This window comes from Ischnura elegans, chromosome 5 (genome assembly GCF_921293095.1).
Source record: "Ischnura elegans chromosome 5, ioIscEleg1.1, whole genome shotgun sequence".
In the NCBI taxonomy this organism is placed as follows: domain Eukaryota; kingdom Metazoa; phylum Arthropoda; class Insecta; order Odonata; family Coenagrionidae; genus Ischnura; species Ischnura elegans.
The window spans coordinates 32,040,276-32,066,734 of NC_060250.1; the positions used below are offsets into that span (position 1 = coordinate 32,040,276).

The window sequence follows — 26,459 nt, forward strand, 5'->3', positions numbered from 1 at the left end:
TCTCTTCTCTTCGCGTCTGTGTGAAAACAACACCTCTAGAAATTGGAAGGTGCCATCGAGCGGTTTTTATGGCTGATAGGGCTTAAATATTAAGCTGAGTTTTTTTTGTATATTGTATAACCATTAAAATATTCAAATACACACGTATCTATTTACACATATGAGTATAAAATATTTGGACAGTGTTTTCATAACTTAAAAAAATCAGGGAACTGAAATTAATATAATAGTTTACATCAGTCATTCACAATTGACAACTTTACCATAGGAAAATTGCCATATTCCGTCATCCTTCGGTAGAGGTCCATAAGGTTCCATTGAGGATCATTTAGAGTTTTAAAATTGATGCCGTTCCCGGCAAAACGTTTCTCATTCATTTCGCGGCACATGAAACGATGAACTATCTTCAAGTGAGAACAATGGCGTCACGGTCATCACTATATGCTAATGATAAGATGGGGAAAAAAGCACTCCTCTCCCCACTAAGCCGCTCACTCATTTTGTTAACACAGTTCACATGTTTTCGCTGTCTATGGTGCAATCACCATCTCATTACAACGTTGCTTTGGCTGCTGTTATTGCTGGACTCATTCCCAATGCAGCAATTCAGGTTACTCCAGAATTCCATTGCCCTCTTCGACCTTTTCAGTCGAACGAGCCTGATTTTTATGAGTTTGATGACTCTGTCGTTGTAAACAAAAATTAGGAAGATGAAGAAGCCTTGTAGGTAGATGATTATCACCATTATATGCAGTACTCGCCAGAGTTGAGGAGTAAAACCGTTAGATACCCAGCTGTGCAACGACCAGTAGACCGGTTCCAGTGACCAGTTGAGGCCCATAACTATGAGAAGTTTGAGGTACATCTTGAATCTGAAATATAAGAAAATATGGGTGAAGTTCGTGCATCGATTGTATGTTTTAACGGAGGAAATTCATTTTCCTTTTTCATCGTTTTCGATTAGATTTATCTCCAAAAATATTTTACCAGAAAGATGAATAAAGAGCATTTGGTCATTGTGCCAGAAATGGTAATTATGTGAACTATGCAAGGGACGGTATGTCATGACGAATAGAATTTCTGGTTGGGCTGATTGTATCAATGCATTTACCACGATCGTGGCGATACATTTACCAATTTATATTTAGCAATTTGATCACCGTTTCTTACGTTGAATAAACATAAATGAGAGTGCATTCGTGAAAAATACTTTTATTTCGATTTAAAGCTCACTATATAGCTCCAAAGAAATCTTTTTATTTAATTTATTGTTGGTCTATTTTGTAACCAGCATTATTGCTTTCTTATCTTTTGTAAGCTTCATTCCAGAAAATTATACTTTTTTAAATTCAATAATAGTTGAAACATAATAATTGCATTCATTCTAATGGTTGTACTTTCTTTGGTTTGTTAAAATGACTCCAGCCTAGAGCTTGGTTTTAAAGATCGTCTAAGAAAACTATTAATTAGAATTTGCCTTTTCTAACTCATCGCCGTAATTGAAAGTTACTTTTTATAACTTACATTCATATGCGGGTACCTCAGATGAATGTAAGTTATAAAATCACCATCATTCTTACTTATTCTAAAAAATTCTTTCGGAAATAAAAAATTATGCCATTCTTACCATATAAAAGGTGGGAGTGTTGATTATCCAGGCAAACGAATCATTTATATTTCGACGTACTGTGTATTTTTTACTGTAGTGTGTTGCTTCTGCGGCAAGATTAAATAAGCTACCTAAGTAATTTAATGATACCAGAATCGAAATTTGATTTAGCTGACGCAAAAAGGTTTCCTGTAAGTCCTGCAGGTCTTTTCAAAACTATATTGTCGTTTCGCTTAATCTGTAAAGCTAACACTACTAAAATAATTCGCGAACATGTGTTTTTTTCATTAATCTCCACTTTAATCTGAAGTGCTCTAAGAATTATCCTCTTTCCCACCTGCCGCATGTTGTTAGTTAACCTGAGAAAACTGGGACATTTATCCAGTGGGTTCCGGTATCATTTGGGTCGCGAGGCGAGCGGTAAGGAAAATTGCTCGCTACTGGCCGGTTTGCGGAGTGAAAATTCCAGCCTGCGGATATGTTATAATATTAGTGATTAGTGTCTTCGATAATCTCATAGGCGGTTGATTTAACGTCCAACTGTTATATGGACAAGCGGCTTCAATTGAGGTAAAGCAAGGTAAATTTTGTGAAAACCAGGTTAACGAAAATTTGATATCATTTTTCAACTTTTGTCCATACACGTGTTTTCCATTTAGTGAACGCCAGTATATGATCCAACTTGTGTAAACATTCATCTTAGTCAGTAGGTTGCTGAAATAATGACGCAATAGACATTCTTTTGTGTTAAATAAGGACCTGAGACAGTGACGGATCCGTAGAGGGGCCAGGAATTGGGTATCCAATTTACGCTAGATAAAATGGTAATTTTGTTCGGACCCCCACTAATGCTGGAAGGTTACCCCCCAGGCCTCCCACCGAGACCCCCTGTCCCTATCCTGGATCCGGCGCTGACCATGGGGTTACATTTACAAACAAGAACACGATAAAGCCTATGAAGTGAGCATCCCTTGGGGCTAAACTGAGCGAAGAGACTGCGAATCTTTGAAATAGCTTTAGCTTATTGAAAATCTGTCGTGAAATGGGAATAACTTCCAGGATAGCCAGAAATGCACGGAAACAGTTGTAAGTGGTATGTAAATGAGTAGAAATGTACGGAAATGGTACAAAATGGAAATGCGGTGGACACTAGTTTTCGATGTCGCTCACTCATCGGTTCTTAGGCCCATAGGACAGTAGGTATCAGGATATGCTCCCTATGCTGTATCAATGAGAACTGGAAATGAATAAATCATTTATACTATTTTTTCGGGCAGCAGGTACTGTATATCTATCGAAGGTAATTAATAATTCACGTTTATTCTTGAAATAAATAAATCATTACCCTAGTGTTCAGTGCACCCTCGCTAAACGATATTAATTTGTTCCGTAATATCGAACGTCAGGCGAATTCCGTTGTACGTTGAATCTGCATTATTTCCGGACGAGTAATCAGTTTACAGAGAATCAGCGCACGTAAATTTTGCGATGCTATAAAAGTGTTTCGTTAACAAGCAGGCCGTAGAAGTATACCATTAATCGCATAATATGCGAGCAAAAACAAATTTGGCGACATTTGAAATTTTAAAAAGCGTGCGCAAATTCGGCTCAGATCGCATGCTGAATCCATCGCACGTCGAACTCTCCGAAAAGCTATTTAACCCTCTTAGTGACGCTGGTCGATATATCGGCTTCTACTGCACAGCCGAAAAGCGCCAAGAGGCATAAAATCGGCTTTGAGGTAATTGATTGTTCAAATTAATTATTATACACCAATAACTCACGAATGAAAAATCAGGATTAATTATACAGTTAATGTTTAGAAAGTAAAATTTAAAAAACAACATTGTACTATATTTTTATACTAGAAAATGACATAACCGAAATTTGTAATCTAAGGTTTTACATTTTATTGTAATACCTTTGGCATTTTTCGCCGGGGCCAATCCAAGTAGGTGGAGCTAAAAGGTTTAAAAATGGGTTTACTGAACTTAAAAGAGTATCCTTGGCGAATATTCTTTATTGAATAGCGTCTTGGAATCTAGCGCGTCTGATTCGCATGGACGGGGTTGGTTTACCTTTGCCTTCGGTTCTCGTCCTGGCTGCGTCTGTTCCCGCTCTCCGCGAGCACTGCCGTGGAGCGCTTGGCTCGGTACAAGTTGACTGCGGTGATGACGAACAGGATCACGTTACACACCATGAGGAATGACATGGGAGCGATGTGATAGAGCCACGAGTAGCTGATCGCTGAAATGAAAAAGAACATGGGAATGAACGGACATGAAACATATTGTTCTTCGATCTCTCCCATATTTTACATTTTCTGTGCCACCAGTGTGTGATAAAACACTGAAAGTTTCCCAAAAGTTTTCGGAAGTACCCATTCAATTTATATTATATTAAATATATCATTACCTAATTATATAAATGGATGTTATTAGGGTGTAACTATGACTCAAATAGGATTGAAGTTGAAATGGAAACACTTGCATGAGAGTTAATATTTGGAATAGATTTTATTTTTTTATCTCGGATTTTATTTTAATAATTCAGAGTACTTACACGACGTTCACCGTTCCCAGTTCCATGTAATTCTTTGATTTATCATATTGTCTTTCGTCACTTTCAGCGGCTAAAGATATTTAGGCGCAGTTTCCAAACGAACCATTTAATTACTTGCTGTTAATAACACCTAAGCGAGTTTGATTAAATTTTAAGGAATTAAATTTATAGCTCTTGATCTGTAGATTTAATGTGTTGTATAATTGTATAAATTAACATTTGGTGAGCTCTAGGCGAACAAATAACTTAATTTTCAAACGTTTTCTTGAGATTTGCATCTGTACCGTACCCTACAATTACTTAATGTAATTTTAGTTGATGCAGTTCCTAAAATATGAAAGTTACTCTGAAATTTAAGTGCGACTGAATTGTCGAACTGGATTACTTTAAAAAATTGAACTAATTAAAACGCACTATGGTGAGTGGTGACTATTGCTAAATGTGAAGTAGTTGAGGTATTTCTTCTTCGTTATCTAAACCATGATATAGGTGTTTTGTACACATTAGGACTGATATTTGGATAAGATAACTGGCCTGATATTTTATTCTTTTACCAGAATTTATGCATGTTAAATTTGAAATTCATGAAAGTTATATACATTCTGGTTCTTGATTGAAACTAATGGAAATTATATCCAGCATTTTAGCTGTCACATGGGCCTCTTTTAGTCTCCAGCATTCATCATGAATGGTGGATATTGGTGAAATTTTTAGAGTAGATCAGGTATAGAAAATATGTAAAACTTTTTAAGTTCAACATAAACGAACCTACTTCACGTATTTTTTTTAGCACATTTACGTCTTAGATATTGGGAGTATTTGTCAATATATTATCAAATTGAAGAGAAAGTTATCTTTTTTTGGTTAACGGATGTGATTTTGTAAAACTTTTTGTCGTTAATTTTTTGTGTCGCGGCTGGAATCAGAAATGGATAAATACTGGAGGAAACCTTTTGTCCCTGAAGCTATCTTTTTGTCTTCTATGAACATTTGCATATCTCACTCATTCACAAGTATTTTTTTCCATTGTGTTTTTGCGTTGTGTGCAACTGTCGGCAGTGTTGAAATAGTGCTGAAAAGGGTTAAAAATTTCTCTTGAGACTAGAAATCTTGCGCTCAACCATGCGTGACCGACGACTCATTACTTTCCCAGTCTTTATGGGACTCTAAGTCGCAAGGATACTTACTCGGTTCGGAACAGAGGTTGCCCAGTCTCAGGAATGGATTTGCCTCCGTCAGCGTCAAATGTTCCAAAAGCACGCAGGCCGAGAATACTATGAGAGGTGCACTCCATGCGTACACCGAGTAGAAAACAAATCTTTTGAACTCGTGCTGTCGAATCGGTGAGGCTATTGGCCTCAGTTCGCTGTGAAAGAATAAACAGTTCATCATAAATTTTCTTAAATAGGGTTGTTCAAGCCTATCAGAACGGTCTAAAAAAACGAATGTATATCACTTCTGATGTAATTTCATTTCGATTGGGATGAATGACAGATGCGTTGAAAAAGTAATGATGGAATTATTAGCAATCAAAATTCGAACAATTTTAAACGCCGCCAAAAACGGTCGGCCATCTTGAAATAGAGGTGATGACGACACAAGCCTGTACGGCTGGCCTGTACCCTCGATCGCTCGATGCCAAGCTGAGTACTCTGCATGCCGACTGGACATTTGCCAAGGTTTTTCCTTATTTTGAAATGGCCTATGTTGTGCATGAAGCTTCCGGATGGATCAAGGCGACATGAAATCCATTCTTCAAGTTAGGCAGGCAACGTATGTAGCGTTGACAGGAATTGAAAGTTTTGTATAACTGCATTTGCTAGGAAACTACGTGCTGTGAACTTTCATTGTGCCTCTAGTGCAAGTGAACACAATTTGTGCCCTTAATGTACCCTTAAGTGAATGATTGCATATAGACGATGAAGTAAAGAGTGAAGTGAGTTGTGAATGTAACTGCTTCGACGAAATTATTTATTTCTTCCATGCTAGTTCAATCAACCCTATGCATTTCGATCTAAGGTATCTAACTATTGCCTAGGGGATATGTTTCATATTTGATCTAGTTGTGCTTTAGGGATACATCGAACGCATATTAATTTTCAATCGTTTGTTCGCTTCTAAGTTCCGTTTGATTTTATTACCTATTCATTTTGAGCATTCACGAGTGTTTACATTTCACGAATTTCGTTGCGCTGTTGTTTGTTTTTGTTTTGGTCATATTTTGGTTACGGTAAGAGTAATAGTGAAATTCGAAGTTTTTTGATGTTACAATAACCGGTTTAGCTATTTGTTTCAGCCTATTCATTTCATTGTCCTCGAAATGTCAATGTGAAATAACGTAAACTGATTCTAAGTCGTTAGTGATGAGTGAGAAGTGAGGTGTGGAGAATCTTTCGAACTTCAAGGAGTGCAAATTCTTTTAGCGTGTGCAGAGTGATTGGGAAACCGATTACCATGTTTTATTAGTGTTTTATATTTATTGTGAGTCAAGTTTTTCATTGAATCAGTTGATTCGGAATATACTGATTATATGTATCAAAAAGACAACTCGTGAAATCTGTACGTTGTAGTGCTATTATGATATGATGAGCAATAAATATGTACAAGTAAGGGTAATTTTGCTTATTATTACTCTTATTAAAGGATATAATTGGATTTTCTTTAAACACTGATCTGGCGGCAGACGCTGGAGATCTTTAAAAAAAAGTGGAATAACCCTGCTGAGCCACTTAAATAACACTGCAGTAGGGCATCTACAGGCTTGTGACGTCACACATCAATTCAAGATGGAAGTAGGGCTTTTTGGCGTAACGTAAAATTTGTCACTGTTTAAAGCCTTCTCTAAACATGTACAATGAAGAAAATAGCATAATATTATTGTCATTGCTCCTTCTGAAGCACGATCTTTCGATTTCTTAAATAAAAAAAATATGGTGAACAACCCTATTACAGCTGTTTTTTTATTTACGTATATACATTTGCACATTGTAAACACTAATAATATCCATTTCGTATTCTCGAATGGCTGAGTAGAGAGCTACGTAAACACCGATTTTCGGTTTTTTTTAACAATCGATGATGATTTTTTTCATGCCAACTCCTAGAAGTTGAATTAATATTTTACATGCAAATGTTATGTTTTAGTCAATTGTAAGACGATCTCTGTCGCGACGGATTGGTTTCCCCGGGCATGGGCGCAGCCAAAAGTTAAGGCTAGGGGGGGGTTTTAGGCGCAACTAATACTTTGGGGTGTTGGGGTATTGCATACCCTCCAGGGTAAGTGGGTGTTGCGGGGGCCTTCCTCCAGAAAATTTTTAAGATTAATGGTTCCAAATGGCGAGTTTTACTGCTTTCTGAGGGATATTTGATTAATCCTAAGACTTTTATCAAAGTAATACTAATCCATTAAGTAAAATGGATTTAATTAAAAAATTTCTCTGAGCTCTGGGGGGGTTTTAACCCCCAAAACCCCCCCTCGCTGCGCCACTGTCCCCGAAGGTTGTGGACTCGAATTCCATCTTCTTAAGCTTTACTCTTCAGAGCCCGGACGTGTTCATTTGTTCATAGACTAATATAAGAATGGACTGCATAGTCGTATCCCATTTTCAACAAAGACGATAAAATTAGCTTGTAGTGGAGGACTGACAATGAGTCACTCGATGATGCTAGCGTCTATGGGTTGTTGCTTCTTCCTCAATTTTTTATCCACATAGACAGAAAAGGTCCAAAGACCTTTACTCCAGCATCATGGCAAACTTTTGTTGCAAGGGAAGCTCTTAAGGTCGTTTAACACGGGGAATCCCTATTGGAAAAAATATGCCGATTCAATTGAAAATTTCAATTTAATTCAATTGAATGTGCCAATTTACAATTGAATTTCTTCATATCCAATGAATTTCGATGCCTTCAATTGGAATTTGTCACTTTTCAATTGAACGCAAATGAATATTTCCAAACGTACGTACGTCAGTGCGGAATCTGACGTATATATAAAGGCGCAGTCAAAATTGCGTCGTGTAAAGCGGTGAATAGGGTAGTTTCCTTCATCAAAGAAAACGAAAGGCATTGATTGCGATTCGTTACCCACCATTAGTGTATTCATAATATACAAATTATTTGGTTTTAGAAATACCGGTTTGGACGAATGGCCATGGTCAATTTTATCCATGCATGCGTGACGTCACAGGGACCTAGTTTCTATACGAGTAGATAGGAGTTTTACATCGCCTGAGATTACCAATGCACGCATGAGGCACAGAGCTCAGGGAAACATGTCTTAATAATCACCTATTACAACTGGCTAAGGTCGGAAAGTTTTCTTCGCTTGATAAGGTATTAATAATCCTTATTTAAGCCAAGCGCTACCAGCTAGCAGGGTACTCTGCTACCTGCTAGCATCCTGCGTCGTATCAGCGCTCAAAGCCTCGCCCCAAGGTCACCTCACTTGCGGCAGCGGGAACCAGAACGACGTCACACGGAGTTTTTCCCAGCATTCATACTTAGCCGTCGCGTTTGAAATTTTTCACTTTTCATTTAATCGCGATAAATAGATATCGTCATTTAAAAATCTAAAAGCGTGAAATACGTACTCCAGGAGTAATAATCTTTCTATTTAGGCAATAAAAAAATAGTAGGAAACCACCCTATTGCTAGAACGCATGCGAGAATGCATGGGTACGATATTGCAAAACAGCCTGCTCTAATTCCGAGCTCGCATTCTCGTAATTTCAACAACATTTTCAGTGCTAACCTGGTCAATAACGTGCCCCGTGTGAAACGGCCTTGAGGAACGTTATTTTTTTGATTCTATTGCTTTTTTTGTATTACGCCTTACGTGTAATCACTAAAACTTAATTTTGTGTAACACGTTTTTGAAACAACTGTAAAAGATCGTCTGTTGGTTCACATCTTTAAATGGCGTATTTCTTATATTGTTAGGATTAGGATTTTCAGTACTCGAAAAGCATCTCAAATTACTCTGAAAATTATCCAGTGGCAAGGAAAATAGTTTTGTGTATCGGGAGAAGTGATGACTATCGTAAATCGTATGAAATCAATCTGATGAGAATTTTGTGCTGTGATTGAATATACATGCGATATATGCCATCAATTGGTGTGGATCATAATTATTCAAGTTTAGTTGAGTTTAGTTGTTAACTATAATAATAAATGGACTACAAAGGAATATTGTCAAATTATGTATTACGTATGTCATCTTGAGGTTATGCCCTGCTCACGTGGGGTTTGTAAAATCCTATCATCACGATGATTTTACCTATGATGCCCAGTTTACCCTTGTGTAATTGAAATGAATATGAGTGCTGCATTTCCTTTGCTCGCTGTCATAATTTGCTTCGCATAATGTGGGCACCTCTCGTAAAAATAACCTGTAAATCACCCAGACCACGCGTCACAAATGACGTCTTTATATGTATTGAAAATTACATGGATGTGGAGTTTCTGGAGATATGTAAGTGGACTCATTTCTATATAGCTTTCATCCAACAGCTCTTGGAAATACGAGTGGTGGAAAATCATGTGCACTAGGGGTGAATGTAACTTTAAAAGGTGAGATTTTAAATGTCGTGTCCGTGCGTTTCTTATTCTGCTAGTTTTACGAGGTAGTCGGCACAGCCTAGATTCTCTGGGGTAACACTTTTCGATTTCGAGCATAATTGATATAGCAACCATGAGAAGGATCTCTGCGAAAGGTTATTGTCATGAAATTTCTTGGAATTAACTATTTTTCCAAATGCCGTTTTCTTTTCAATGCTCAATCATAAGGTACCTTTGAAATACAGCCGCATGATCTCGACGTTATTTTTGTACATACTTTATAGCTTTCTGTTTTGTCAACTGGTTTAGATTAAATCTTGCACTGTCCTTTTAAGTAGCTTGAACGAATAACTATAAAAATGTTTACCATCTAGAAGAGACAAGCATTCGTTCGTCATTTAATAACATTTAATTTTTTTCCATTATTAATTCCCGCATTGGCACTTAAATATATGGTTATACGACCTGATTCCCATGTAAATGCTATAGTAAAAACTGAGAATTTTTTGACGCAAATGATAGTATTTTCAGGAATTTATGCTGTGTAAAATTTTGCATGCTATGCTTTTTCCAACATTATTTATTAATTTATTTCTTAACTTGCAGAGTTGTACTTTTCGATTTATTATTCTTAAGATAGTCCATCGGCCTGAATTTAGTAAGCTTGATTCTCATGAGTAATTTTTTATCTTTCTCCAACGTGCATCCCTTCATTCACCATACTATTTCATTCCCTTTCCTCTCTTACTTTGGACCTTTCCATTTTCTCTACTTGTCCAACCCCTCAAACCACAGTTAAATCAACATAAGCATTGATCCGTCCTCCTTCGGTTTTCCTATCCCCATGGATTTTTCCCGATCAAAGCTCCTCCATTATTTAACGGATTACATTATTGAAAAATAAATAATTAACGCAAGGAAAGATGAGTTGTGGAAAATAGTAAGTGTTCTACATTGATCAGCCTCATTTAACTGAAAAAGTGATACAATGATGAACGACTTTGGCGGCATCGCTTAAATCAGACGCTAGAAACCGCTGAAAAGTGATATATCTTGAAATTGTGTGGTTTATTAAATGGAGTGGTTTTGTGGTCGTGATTTGTTGCGGTAATTCAACCGTGCGTTCCGTTCATCGCTGTGATTGAATAAAATACCGAGTTGTGCAGCGGCCTAGATCCTAGATAGGGATTAGAAGGATAAATTTAAAAAATGTTCCTCCGTACTGATGATACGCTGAATGCGAAGGCATTAGCTTCCTTTCCTGAGCGATGGCAGCTTTCTTCGTCCTTTGATTGTCATGTGATTTCTTGCATATTTTTTTATCAGTTCTTGCCTCATTTTAAAATTAATCGAGTCTTATGAGTTTTTACATTGAGAAATAAAATACTTATTTTTTTACACTTGGAATTAGAGATCCAATCGCGGAGCAATTTCTTATTGCTGCATAATATAATCAAGCTTGTAGGGTAGAATATATGGAATTTGTTGGACAAGGTGATGGCAACGATAAAAAATATTATTCATATCCTAATGCGGAATGAGGAGGTGCTTCAAAGAGTTGGGGAGGAAGGGACATTTTTGAGATCTATACAAAAAAGAGAGGGGAGTCGGATCAGGCATATTTTAAGAGGGAATGGGATTTTCAATACATCAGTCGAGGGAGCATTGGAAGGAGAAAAGAGAAGAGTATGAGGAAGGCTGAAATTGGCAGACGGAGTGAGGTTAAAAAGATGGCATGAGGGAGCCTAGGAGAAGGTACGTGACAATAGGAGGTGGAGTTAACTTTGGTATTTGGGGCCTGCTAGTGGGCGGAAAACCAGTTGATGATGATTTACTAATCTTTTAATCGAATGAAAGTACGTTGGTTTAAATTTACACTATTAACAATAGGTCATCTGATTCTTGAATTATTTTTTTAAAACATTTGCTTCTATTTACAGAGGAGATTCTCATAGAAAATAAGTACTCTAAGGCGGAATGTCGACCTCGTCGACTCGGACTGGAGTTGACCTCAGAATTTGAATTGACCACTGGATTCAATGTTTTTGCAAATTTCCAGCTTAAATATTTGGAATGAATTAAAATTTGATGCCGAATGAGTCAGCAGTTAAAGCAGTTCATTCGTACTCTTATTAACATGTTATTAAAATAAATGTCACTATTAACTTTTTGTGTCATACTTACATAAAGGCCATGCATATGTCGTAGCAAATGACATTCAACCAGGAAAATGAAGTGAAGTAGAAGAAGTAGTTTGGTATATCTGAAATTGAGAACTGAAATTAGTTCATTTGGATGTGATTCTTTTACTATTATTGTCTAATCTCATATTTAAGAGGATCTCAGCAAACCTTTTTAGCATGTGTTAAAAATTATATCATTCAGATTACAAGGCATGCCATTCCCTCGATTGAAAATTTCGTGAAAGATTTTAAGTGATCTCGAAAAAGGCTTCCTTTTTTCTATTGTTTTGGCAACGAAAGCAACCATTTTAATTATAAACTAAATGAAATGGGAAATATCACCTGTTACTCGAGTAAAAATACCTTGATCGGTACTAAATTATTTTCTATAAGAGTTCCCATTCATTTTACTCCTACATAATTTTGATGAGTGAATAGTGACTTTGAATGTCATCGGCTCCTTAACCTTCAGATTAAGTAAGACTAAATTGAATAATGACTACTAGCGATTTATAATCTGCTTCTCTTTAGTGTTTAGTGTGACGTATATCATCTTTGATTTAAAATATCACTTCACTTAACGACAAGTGGAGTTATTTAGTGGAATTTAATTTTAGACACATGAAAACAACCAAATTTTTTGAATAGTAAAATCCTTCGCAACTTTTTACGAGATTTTCCAAACTTACAGGAGGCCATAAACAACTGTCTTAAAGAACTCATTGCACTTAAAATCACTTCTCCTCTTGGTCGAGCTATGAATAATTAATGGCAAAGAGTGTTTTTTTTCAAGGTTTAGTGATTTTTTTATTCTTTCGATGTGTTCACGTTTGCAATTTTGGGCGAGACTTCTTAGGATGTAAATGGATTCATGCAATGCTGTAGCTGTGGGAATTTGCCTTTGTTTGTAGGTAGATATTATGTCTGAAGATGTAAGTCACATTCTGTGTATGCGATGAATGTTGAGCTAATCGTATTTGACTTTCTGGAGAGAACAATACATATTTTCTGCCATCGTAATGACTGGAAATCGCCCTGAAGATAATTACTCTCTTAATTCTTCTGCAAAAGCTTCTCACACACCGTGTAATTGTGAAGAAGACGAAAATTATTGCATTTGTCAACACGTCTAAGATACTTCATGGAAGGCATCTACGGGCATTTCATTTTGACTGATGAAGCGATAACCCGATATGCATAAGCGATAAATTGTTGTAAAGTTAGGTGTCTCAAAGTGAAAAAGCGGGTCTTAAGCTCAACGTTGACAGTTTGCAATACTAAAATAAAAGTAATGTAAAGTGTAATGAGTTATTTAAAAAAGTTGTTTTTAGCCTCCTGGTATATTGTAAAATCTCGTAAAATTTGGCGAATGATTTTTCTATTTAAAATATTTGGTTATTTTCATATGTCTAATATGAAACTCCACTTAATAACTCCACATGTCGTTAAGTGAAGTGTTACACATTTCCATCCGCTCGCAGCTGGTTCTCAATTTTGGATTGCAAGCGGTTTATATCTACCCACGTCACTAATGAACTGCTTCCAATTAGGGGATTGGCGGCTTTTTGACTGTATCTTTTTCAAGCCCGTTAACCTCAATGGGAAAGCTGATAAAATATTTGAAAATCAGTAAAAATGACTTGACAAATATGACTTTCCTGCCAAGTTTTCCAGTTCATGATATAGTTTTGCAAACCAGGCTGAAATATGTAAATGAACCGCCATTAACACACATATATTTATTTTCAGAGCTTTTTACGAGCGTACTGAATTTTAAGGAAGATAATTGCCTCACAAAATAGCTTTATATAAAACGAATTCATAAAAAATAATATGCGTCCCACTTCCGCATGTTTATATCTCAGCTTTTTAACAAATAATGCCGAAAAGTTTCCTATATTTTTACCTTAAACCTAACAACGTGCTTCCTGCTGGAATGGTAAAAATAAGCGTAAAAACTAAGGTCCTAAATCCTAATTTTCCTGAGAGCTCTGTCCATCATATCATGTTTACGTTGCGTTAGCAATGAAACCTCCCTCATGTAGGGTCACTGTGGTATTAATTAATTACGATCTAATTCATTACGTAAAAATAACTCACCGATTATATAGCACGTAATCCATGGGTGCCGAATCAGCACTGTATTCATCACTGAAAACACCAAATGAACCGCATTGTAAGCGAAGACCGAGAACACGTGACACATATGACACTTCCCAGGCAGAGTCCTCAATTCCGGTATGAACGCGTACACTAGGAAAGTCACGGCTAAGAATATCGTCGACACCGAAATCGCAGCCGTGAAAGCGTAATCGAAGATAGGCTCGTATAGAGTGATAAATTCTTCCTTCTTCACCTCGACCGAGTCGACCTCGGACTCGGGACACACGAAAGGAAGGTAAACGCCGGAATCCGGGACGTAATCCAGACAGAAATCCTTAGTATCCAAGCACGTCTTGTTCCTGTCCTCCTCTCCCAAGAGGCAGAGTTTGCCGTCGGAGTCCCTGATGTAAAAGGCGGAACGGCTCTCGACGTCAGGGTGCATGCTGTAGCCACTGCAGGGCCGCGACACTATCACGTGGAAGTGTCCCGCGTCTTCGACCTCCCGGGTCACGTTGCCGTCATCCGAGACTTCGGGTCGAAACCACTGTCCCTCGTACTCTCCGTTCGTGTCCTCGGCGCACTCCAAGTCCACCATCTGCTGGTTGTACGGGCAGCACTTCCGCAGGCATGGCTTCTCGAGGGTGCAAGGACAACCCCTGGTGACATTAGTCGCGTTGACGCTGCCGTCTTCGAAACTGTTGAAGGGAAAGAAGAAAATGGTTATTGTATGCTATAACATTTCGATCCATTGCTTACAACTTAATTAGAATCCTTCTAAAAGTATACTTAACAATATCTCTCCCATTAACTGAACAATTTTATCTAGAAATATTCCTCGCAACTCAAATCCCTCCTTAGTAAAAATTTCTTTCGATCCGAGAATTTTTCAGCGTTTCGTCTCTGCGTCACGACACGCCGTAGTTCGCAGTAAAATAAATCCAGTGATCGTTTTCCCCATATGGAAGTCACTGCCTAATAAAAACCTTACGAGAGCTCCACATTACACGGGAGGGTATAAGGAGGTCATTCATCATGAGTGTTTTTGGAATATTTTTTTACTATGATCCACAATTTGAGTTCACTTTCGTGAGTGATTGTCGTCGTCCGAGTTCTGTAATTTTCAGTGCATTGGTGAATATTTCCTCCCTCACTAGAAGACATTGAAGGTGACAATCTTTCATATTATTATACTTTTGTTAGTGTTGTAGTTGTAACGCAAGATGGAACTTCATGTTTTCTAATAGAACCAGAAAATATGGGGAACTTAGAGCTATTTGTGTCCTGTTAACTTTTCTTTCGATTACTCGGGCAACAGCAGTCACTCATAAAAGTGAACACGGATTTTGGATCATAGTAAAAAAGAATATGTCTAAAACAAACATGATTAACACCAGATTAATACCCTCCTCGGGTAATGTGGGGCGCTTGAAATTTTTTTCTTACGCAGTGACTTTCATATAGGGAAAGCGATCGCTGAATTTATTTTATTGCGAATTACGACGTGACGCAGAAATGAAACGCTGATAAATTCTAGAGTAGAAAGAAATTATTACTAAGGAGGGCTTTGGGTCGTGAAAAATACTTCTAGGTAAAATTTTTCAGTTTAATGGGAGATAATTCATAACGTATAATTTTAAAATGGTCCTAATTAAGTTATGAGCAATGGTTCAAAATATTATTTCAGTTAAATCGTACAAATAGCCTATAATTGGGAAGTTCCGGGAGATTAGCATAACAATGTTTGCTTTGGAAAGAAAACATTGGTCTCAAACGAAATGAGATTCATTAATTCAGCCCTCGAGAAGTGAAAATCTGGAGTGTGAGAAAATAGTGAATTACTGTATGTGTTTCATTTTGTACCTCCATTAATTATTTCTCGTCGACCTCATTATCAGAGCGGAAAGTTTACTTGCGATGAAATGATTATCCGACCTTTCTTGTGACCGCAAAGCTTAAAGAATGCGTTATTTCCACTGATAATATGATATATATTTCCATCTTTGTTGACTAAGGTTATAAGTAAAGAGTAAGATAACTTTCGCGGTAGTCGACCATTTTTCCATCGTATTTTTTATTCAAAGCAGGGAAAGTATATGCTACGAAAAACGCGCATTTTCCTTCTAAATATCATTTGCATGAAACACATTATTAGGAAGCACTCGATCAGTCTTTAGTAATATGCTGGAAAATAGATATCAACGATTCGATCGAATTTTCCATTAGTTATCTCCATATGGGTGGTTATCTCCATATATTAAATTTCGTAATGCTCACCACGTCATTTATTGGCTAAGTTAGCTTTTGAAAGGAAATAAGTGGGTCAAATAAATTATAAGAGTGCATTAATTTTTCAACATTTTGATTTGCATAGGCGTATAATTAAAAAAAAAGTACTTCAACTTCATGCTTGATAGTGGAATGATCATAAGTTAAGTTAGACCTGAAGCTTCAGATGATGGTGTAAAAATTGTATTTCTTATTTGTGAAATCGATATACCTATTATTTCCGTAATCAAAAGATGTAACTTTGAGAATTTTAAGTAATCAAGTGGTCAATGCGTAACTAAAAAACGAAGTCTTAGCTATAGGACCTCGTAGGCTAACTAAAGTAATCGCTTGGGTTTAGCAGGAGCCAATTATGCGAACGCCTCCTTCTTAAAACTACCCAGTCTCTGCTGATAAAATGGATGTAATCCTGCTAATCAGCACCCAGTAAATACTTTCAAAGAAAGGGATCATACCAACGCCAAGTAAAATCCACAGTAAAATCTCAAAACCTAGTATTCCTGCTATGATTGACAACCTTTTAGGGGGAGGGTGATCGGTCTCGACTTGCCAAGAGACAGGGTTGGTAGATGGAACAGTCCGCATAAAAATTAGGTTCAGTGTTTTTTTCCTTCTTCTCGAATTCTTCTTTTAAAAGAATCCACTTTCTGTTGATTGAAAAAAATGAAAGTTGTGATCGTCGCCGTTGAAGATTGAATTCGACGTGATCAGTAGCGCTGGTTTGCCCTCTCACGTACGGTCCACACGCGCTCTGCTGTTTTAATGGTGCTCTGAATAACGGGTATTGTAGTCAAATCATTTTCGGTCCGTGGATATTTCCTTTGAGGCTCTCCGCCTGATATCTTTCATTTAGAATACCTCCAGTAATTCTTTTCCTGATTTTTTTATTTTTCTGTGATTTCATCCAAAACGAAGTCAACTTCTCCAAGCTTAACTTTGCGAGAAATTCATGTTAAATACCGTTCACATTCATTTTTCATCTACATTTAGGGACGTTATGTGGCAGTAAATTTTCTCTCTTATATTGGAAAAGTTTTCCTGTCTTTAAAATTTTCGTAACCTAAAAAATCGAAATGGCCTTGACGTGAAAGTAGACGTCACAGTAAATATTCTTTCTCATCAAAGTGTTGTATTTCAAGTTTGTACTGTAAAATGAGAATGTGTCTTAAATGTGCAATTATTCTATGGCTAATATGTTGAGATAAAATCATTTCACGTGCTTCAGGAGAGAAACCTGGAATGGAAGCATAAAATGCTTTTGAGCCACGCACTCATTGGGAATATATCTTGAATCTATGTCTTTCCATCGCAAAATTTGTAGGAGCTAAAAAACCTTTCGTCGGAGTTAACTGTTTTGAAAAATCATCTTTTGCATCTATAAATGTAGGTATATTAATGAGTTAAATTTTTGAACCTTTGAAAATCTATTGATTGACTGCTTTAACATGGAATGGCCGCGTTTATAAGCAAACTCAAAGGGTTGAAGACATTTTCTCGACCTTTGAATGTAACATTGTAACTTATGTACAAATAGCGATCTTACATGAAATTTTGAACATGTGCTCACAATTATTTTGATTTATCACCGATGCATTAATCATGCGCTACTTGGGTCGTGATAAGCGAAACAAATGTTTCACTAAAAATCGTTTTATTTCCGCGAAACCTGTTTCGTCTCATACGTGCAAAAACACCGTGAGAGGCATCAGAACTCGTAAGGAGGAAAACTTAGCGGTTATTCTGAGATTGACCCGTCTGTGTGTTTCTTCAGCTGGTTCATCCTCCAGTTACTTGACGACTAGTATTGTTATTTCTTTGAAACTACTATTTGTGTGCTTTCATCAGTTTCAAGTCTAGATTTTTTTGGAACTATTTGCGAGGCTTTTCGCGCTAGAGTGAAAATTGGTCGAAGAATTGGGACAAATTTTCTTTCATTTTGGAATGTAGAAAATTAAAAATTCAGGATAACAGGTGTTGGCCGTTTCTTAGGTGAAGGCCGTGGTGACGTAACTCCTGAGGATCGGCTTCCGAACTTCAAGAATTAATAATTATCTCAAAAGATTCGACCTCGAAAGAAAAAAAAAGAACCACGAGAAAGATAATTTAAGAAGTTTTTCGATAATTCGCCCAGTAATGCAGTGTTGATATTTTATCCTGCCCGGGGTTAGGTTAGTCCGTAGTCCCTCCTTTCATCCTAAATGCGACTCTAGTGTTTCAGCCAGTGTGATTGCTCAATATTAAAAATATTATAGCTTAGGTGAATCGCGTGGAATGTAAATGATTCCAGGTGAACAATATTGCCGTGTTTTGCCAAAAAATACATCTTACAGGTGATGATATTAAACATATTACATAAAAACCAATTATAATGCATGAACTTCGTGACTTAAGTCGAAGGTTTGCGCTGGCCCACCCGAAAAATGTTTATGCTACCACTGTCTAACGCAATTATTTTACCGGAAGGTTGATCTGGATAGGTGAGGATAGAGCTCACCTCGTATTAAGCCACAGGCATGTGAAATCACACATTTAGGGTAGGTATGCCAGTTCCTTTCCCTGGGCCACCTCGCACTTCAAGGATTTTAATTTCGGGTTTCCGAAGGCTTCACTTTGGCTCTGAACCCGGAACCCCTCGATCAGAGCTTCTATGCGAGTGCTGTGTCCACTAGGCTCCCTGCATGGGCGGATTTTAGAGTTTTGCGTTGGGAGGGGGAGCTTATCAATCCTGCCGGGAGTGTAGGGGCTATGAAAAACTCCCGAGTGAAACGTGGGGTCCCCGGGGTCCTCCCCTGGAAAATGATGTTTTTTCCTTATTTTTAACTTTTGATGTTTTTGTTTTAATTGCACTTGAATGCACATGCTTCGTACTTTTTTTCGGACAAATTACCGTTTCGAATGGGGGAGGCCAGGCTCTCCCTGCCCGCCACCCCCTCAAACACCGCCCATGGCTCCCTGTTTATGCGATATTCGGTAAAAATTGAATGCTACCATTGTAAAGCTGATGAATTGTTTATACACTTATTTTAATTGCATTTATCACTGTTGATAGTTATTGATCTGCTCCAGAGTTCTCCTTTCTTTGAGCATCGTGGATTAAATTTAGGCATAATGGGCAAGTAGGTAATAATTATGGCCGCATGACTTACTCAGTCCAGTATGTACCATTGGGGTAGAGGTTGGTGCCGTCCCAAGCGGTGCCATTCTCGAAAATTGTTGCCGTTTCGAACTCCACGCTCAATTCAACATCACATGCTGCATGAATCGAGCTCACCCAAAGGAACACTATCGAGAGCTTCGCCAGGATTTTTAGCCTGGATTCACCCATCGCTAGTCAAGCCAGCTCTGTATCCTGGAAAGGGAGAATACATGAACGTCATTCAGGTATAAACAATCTCCTGAGGATTTGTAGTTGTGGCAAAAATAATTTTAATGTCCATTATAATTAATTTGTGCTGAGAGAACCGCTGTTGACTGTGGAAAAAGATGTCTCAGATTTTATATTTGTACTGATTTAATGGTTAGATGAATGGAATGAGTGGCTGCTAAGGGTGGCCTTTTCCATTTTCCTAATTATAAAGCATTCAAAAAGAGCGTAGTTTTAGCTAAAACTTAACTCGTTCTAGAATAGCATGTTACCCGACGCGATTGTATGAAGATCTTTCTTAATGTAGTGCATGCAGTGGTTGGATTAATGAGTAAAATTTGGAGACGATTCTTTGCATCAGTAGGCAGTTCTATTTATAACGTTTTCTCGGGTTTGTCTCTGGGTAAGGCCTTAAACAGCCTTACCCGGTGCCAAATCCGAGAAGGTTTTATTTGAGAATAGTTATTTCGATGTCGTGTATCAACAGTGGTCACGAAACAAATCGAAGATATCTTTTTCATCTTTGTAATATCCACCTTGGAAGCCCGCGGCAATGGTAGGATCCGGAAAAGCAGACAATACGTTAATAAACGTGAAAAAAATCCCATCAAAAGTGCCACCGAGATAGCGAATGATCTTTTAGGAATTTCTATTACCTGCCGAGCACGGCATATGTTGTTTTAACGCAAGTTAAAAACAAGGTCTGTTCATAGAAGTGGAAGCGATAACAGCTGGGAAAAAGTTTCCTCTCGCAGAGGTGATCATTTGTGGTGACAATCGGGTCGGAGACGCTATGTTTACATGTGTCCCTTACGTTATTCCCAAATGCTCTTTCGCAAGACCCGCATGTTCTAGGCTGCCGCTAAACATTTTCCCGCCCTAAGTGTGGGGAATCCATATGGCTTGATTTCAACGCCCAATCATCCCGTTTCCAGCATGTTCTGCCCGAAGGCGCCCATAGTGGAAGCCACCACTGCGCCTAAAAATTCTGTGGAACGGTGACTTATATTTCTCTAGCCTTGATTGCCCGCATCAGAAGCGGGTTCCTATTGCCTCACCGAGGCTGATCCCGAGGGCGGAACAGCTCATGTTAATTAAAGCTTTTAGTGCAAGGATGTGTTTCCAAGAGTTTCTGTAGACGTTAAAATATCGCATCTTTTGGTGAAAAAAAACACATGCTTGAGTGCTCAATATTCATCAAGTCATCGTAATAAAAACTCTGTTTACACGTGTATAAGGCTGCTCTAAAACTATAACCTCCCCGACCATCAATGAGGAGGGTTATCCATAGAGCACCGAGCTGCTTCTAAGCACTTTTGATGGATTTTTAAAATGTTTATTCAGGAATTTGTCGTCATTTCGAATCCTGCGATTGCCGCGGGCATCAAAATCGGATATTGAGGTATTAAAATGATGAAAAAGATAAGGCGGATTTGTTTCGTGACCACTATAGATACACGACTTCGAAAGAATTATTCGCAAGGAAAAATATGGCTTTTGAAGGAAAATCTGTGCTGATGAGGCAAAACATTGGATGAATCTCATGTTGGCCATCGTAATTTTCACCGTAATTTTCTCAACAGGCCTTGGGAAAGAAGCTTGCCTCTAAATCTCGTTCTAAAACGTATTTCATCTTCTACATACCATAACTTATTGATTGCTTGATAGTTTCAGATCCCTAAGGAGTCATCAGTTTTATGTTATGCTGATTATTTTGTTGAGTCAAATCTGTTAATCGGCGCTACCAAAAAATAGTGAGTATAGTGATTTTGAGTGTTATTCCCAGAACTTATGTTAGCGTCAAAGCCTAAGGGAGAGTTAATGTCCGTGGTATAATTTTTACCCTTTTAAATTTAACATTGATATTCAAATTCTTCTAACAATTTCAATATTATCGACAAACTTAGCATTTCTTCGAAATTGTAGGGTAGTATGTGCGAATATAGTATATAATTAACAAGGATTTGAATTATTGAATTTGAATGATTTCTCAGAAAGACTTACGGATTCGACTTTTTGAGTGCTTAGAGGCGTCCCTATTATCGAATCCATTTTAGTCGACAGAATGAACTTAAGTGTTTTTCCCGAACTGTGATTAGGAGTTTTTTACGATCTGGAAATACTTTTGTTTAGTTAAGATATTTATAGTTCGAGGGTGTTATCAGTATCTGTGATCATATAGTCGTTTTAATTTTTTAAAAATATGTTGGTTTCATTTTATTTCTTTCTACCATGACATAAGTTAACTTACCGGCCCCCAATAATGTTGGTTTTGTTTTTTTTAGTTACTAATTATTTTAGGCATTTCAACAATGAAAAAATGAGCCACTTTCTAAACTAAATATTTATTGCATATCTGTAATATTTCTACCAAAATGATTGAGTTAATTGATTGTAAAAGCAGCTAGAGCACTAGTACATCAATAATTATGATTGAATTCCTGTAAGGCCCCTTTCAGACGTGACGGCTTTTCGCCGGTCGCCGTCCACGGCACGGCGCAATGCCTTTAAATAACCACAGGTAGCAATGGGTGTCTTCAGACGAGTCGAATCACGCCGTGGACGACACGACGCCGTGGACGGCCGCCGTGGTATCCACGGCACCCATTTCAATCCGGCCCGGCGTACGCCGTCCACGGCGTGAAATAAACACTGTGGTGTATTGGACTGTTCAGACGCGTCGATTTATGCCGTCCGCCGTGTAGTTCTATAGAATTCAGAGTAGCGTGATCAGCGAAGAAATGCGGACATGAATAATATTTCATTGTTCCCATATTTTAAATTGTGTTTTTGAACGATATGGGAGATTTAATAGTGGACGCTGACGCTTTTCTACCGATTCCAAGTCATGCAATTACGTGTGCGATATGTCCAACAGCTATCAACCTATCTAGAGTTAATCATTTATTTAAACGGAGAAATAGAGAAAAAAGGCTAAAATATGTGTATGCTATTAAGTAAATAATAAGACCAACGATGTGCGCAAAAATAGTCTATATGACTTGATGTACATATAAATCGTAAATTACCCCGAGTCAAGACATTCCATGCCATCGGGGAGCTGCCGCGGACTGCGCGCGCGGCAAAAACATCGATTTTAATTTTTAGTTGATTCTCATGGTCGTATTTGATTTCTTTTGATGGACACTCTAAATTGTTTGAGGTAATTTAATGTAAATATCTTGAGATAGCACGGTGATCCTTTTCTTGTAATCCCAAGTAAACACAAAGTTTCGACGAAAAATACAGTCGAAGACGAGTCATACAATTTGTATCGTATCGACGATAAATATCGATAAATATAACGAAGGAATTAGGTTATGTGAAATGTAAATTGAATGTGGCACTAAATAAATTATATCTTATACGTAATTAACTTGCTAAAAAATTCACTTTCCAACATCCGTCGAGCATTGTATTCCCCGTGGCCAGCTGAAAGCTCCGAACTGTGCCGCACGTTCGAAAAATCGATCATTACTTCGGCGTCGCGGGTGGTCGCTATGGCATGGTGGACTTTTGGTATCACTCTCTATAGGTTTTGTTGCATATGTGGTGTAAATATCTCGAGGTAACTCGGTGATCCTTTTTTTATAATCCTACATGGACATAAAAGTGGAGCCTGAGGAAAAGAGGAGCCTAGTCATTTAAACTTTTTAAAGGAACTCTACCAAGCATGCATAACCTCAATGATGTGGAAACAGTTAACTCCCAAATCGAGGTATTGAACATTCTGGAGAGGATACAGCAGTTGCGAGCAGTTTCTTCTCCTCTCGCAGGATCAACAGCGTTTTCCAGCATCACTTAATTCTACGCCTTCAAACCAGTCAACTTATTCTGTGAGAGAAGTGGTATAGTGTTTTGGGATTTGGGATGCAGCGAAAGGTTTCAACTTTATCAATATTTTTTTGTATTTTATAAATATTCTTTGTATTTTTTCTTCCTGTTTGATTTTTTTAATTATTTGAAAGTACTGGAAAGAATTTCTGATAGATAATGTTTTGAGAAGTGAACAATAAAAAATTCTAAAATCGGACTGAATGAAAAATCATTATGATGCACTCCCCAGCTCACATGAAAGTGTTAAGATCTATTACATTATCTTTCTTTAGTAATGAAATTTTATGTTTCCTTTGTCTAAAAAAATAATGCTTGAATAAATGATTTTAAAAAGAAATTAAATAATAATAACCTATCAAATGAGTCACTCATTGGCTAGTTACAGATTTCATATTTGTATCGAGGTTCCCTAATTTAAATTTTATATATAAGCATCATAAATAAAATTTATATCAGCACTATAGATAAACATTTAAAATAATAATTTAAATTATTATTTTAAAATTCGCACCTATTCATGATAACGACTCAAGAACTATTGACTAAATGTCGCTGATGGCCGTGCCGATTGCTTGCCGTACTGTTCTCTGTATTTCACGGAGCGCCGCGCCGTGAACGGCGACCGGCGGAAAGTCGTCTCGTCTGAAAGCTGCCTGAATTTCACGGCGCGGTGCCGTGGACGGCGGCCGGCGAAAAGCCGTTGCGTCTGAAAGGGGCCTAAGATCACTAAAAAATTAGTGATTGACTTTCCCGAGGTGGACATACACAGTAAATATTTGAAATGTTAATTTTTTTTGTCGCAAGACATCCTCATCCGAAATAATCGGACATTAATAATTGTACATTGGACGAAAGGTGATGATTTCTATCCTATTCAATTAGGTCTCATACAAAACATCCAAAATTTTACCATCTTTTGGATGGTTCTTTTCCTTATGAATGTGCTTTAAAGACTGCGGATGAATAAAAATTCCGGGTTCCCATTCAAACCACACTCACACAGGAACTATTAGCTTTGGATTCAAGCAGATTCCTTTACTTCATCGCGCACATAATTCAGCAAAAAATTACGCATGCAATTTCAAGAATAGATGATCTATCATGGATAATATTCTTTTGGAAATATGATGAACTATTGGTATGGTCATATATGTCCTCTACTTCTACATTTTAATAATCGTTGCTTTGTCGTATTGTTTTTTATTACCGCTTGTACCAATTTTACCGTCGCGGTGACTATCTTGGTATTTATCACCGTCACAAGAACTGTTATTTGATCTAACTGAGAATTCCAGCATGCCAATGCCACCATTAAAAATTATCTTCAGTAAGTATTAGCCTATTTAAAAGTCGCTGTCCTTGACTCAAAATCAGTTTCTGTTTGCATGTTTTACCGCCATGTATTCGAATTCTATAATTTTCAGATCTGCGAAAAAGTTCATTTAAGATGTGCTTAAATCATGGAGTCAGAGTTCATATCAAACTTGAGAAGCCGAATTTTGAACGCTTATATTTCATGTCTCACTACGGAGATAGAATTCAATATTCCCACCTCAGGCGATGCAATGAGTGGAGGCCTTCTTTAACACCTCTCTTACTGTGTGTTTTTTTCTAAGAAAAATATGAATTATTCATCGGTCACTGTTCAAGAGAGTTTCCTCGAAATACGGGTTATTTAATCGAGAGCATAGTATTAAATACACCCAATTTTAGCTATTTTCATGCAGGTATACCGTCGCCGCCGGCGCGCCGGTCCTTTTCTTGATATAATTAGGTTTTAAGTGCGATAAATGTAGACAATATTACTATGAATCAATAATTTTTTTTAATTAATAAATATTACATTATTTTTTCATCAATTGACAATAACATTTACTGTGTCGGAATTAATTGTTTCCTCGTGTGAAAAATTTATAAGTAATGGCAAATATTAATTTTTGTATTTTTAAGATCTTGTAGTATCTTTTATATAGAAGCATGAGTTGGATAAGTCTCTGTGATGACGTTTGCACATGTGACATTCGTAACTGTTTATTCGCCTTATTTCTGAGCTGTGGAGTGTGGCCCATTATTCACAATTTATTAATAATATTTAAATTTTTACAATGCACTTCCCTTCGCGTTCCTGGAGTTAAACTTGAAACTGACGAAAGATCCAGTTGTTTCTAAATATTGACTGCTAGACGACTAAAGACGGAACAACTTTTAATAGCGATAGAGCTCATAAGGTCCTGATCGCGGTGTCACTGAACCTTTTGAATCCGGTCTGGTGAAAGTCAGTGGGATGGAAGTGAGCGGTATGGTAAGACGTACAAGCGATGAAAGAGTAACTTACCTACTTTATGTCGAGTACTACTGTGAGAGATAGTTTTGTTTGGAAGGGTGAAGAAAGCATTATTTCAGTTTAATTATTGGCCCTCGCCTGTCGACAAATTGATGTTAGTAGAAAGTAAAGCTGTTAAAGGAGGAGTATCACCAGCTTCTTCTTACATTCTACGCATGAATTTAAATCGCGGTATAAAAATGATATAACTTGCGTGTTTGTGAATATAAAAACGAGAAATAATCAACCACAGTTGGATGAAGACTTAACCTTGCGAATTTATGAATGTTTCGTTACTTTTTGAACGATTGTCCAAGCCGCATCTGTTGTGGAGAAAATGATGTCGCTTCACTTACGGAAGTCACCACGTCTGTAGCACACGCTCAGCATCACTCCCGTTCGCTCTGGGGAACTGATATTTTTCTCGAAGGCTCGAATGACACTCTTAAGTCAATCCCCACTTTCACACTCTTAACGATACTGTTGCTACACACCGTGCACTGCTGACGGTCCGAAAGTATGGAAATGTCACTTACCTGGATAAATGCGAAGCAGCCCGCTTTAGCCCGCAGTCGCCTCTCGCGCCAATCTCAGATGGAGTGGGAACTGGATTTCGAAGGGTTTTTCGCGACGCAT

At 37.6% G+C, this 26,459-nt stretch overlaps 1 protein-coding gene across 2 annotated transcripts; it reads right to left on the bottom strand.

Moving 5' to 3' along the window:
* Positions 1-139: 139 nt before the first annotated feature.
* Positions 140-26,459, bottom strand: LOC124158660 (G-protein coupled receptor Mth-like). Of its 2 annotated transcripts, none has more exons than XM_046533869.1 (7): positions 26,360-26,459; positions 19,446-19,648; positions 14,011-14,708; positions 11,912-11,990; positions 5,359-5,537; positions 3,688-3,856; positions 140-872 (listed from the first exon to the last, which is right to left on the bottom strand). In XM_046533869.1, exons 2-7 carry the CDS (start codon positions 19,622-19,624, stop codon positions 542-544), a joined length of 1,635 nt encoding a protein of 544 aa, XP_046389825.1. In that variant the 5' UTR covers positions 19,625-19,648; positions 26,360-26,459; the 3' UTR covers positions 140-541. The 2 variants fall into 2 exon arrangements, with proteins under 2 accessions (XP_046389825.1, XP_046389826.1); XM_046533870.1 differs by lacking the exon at positions 26,360-26,459 and adding an exon at positions 26,180-26,257.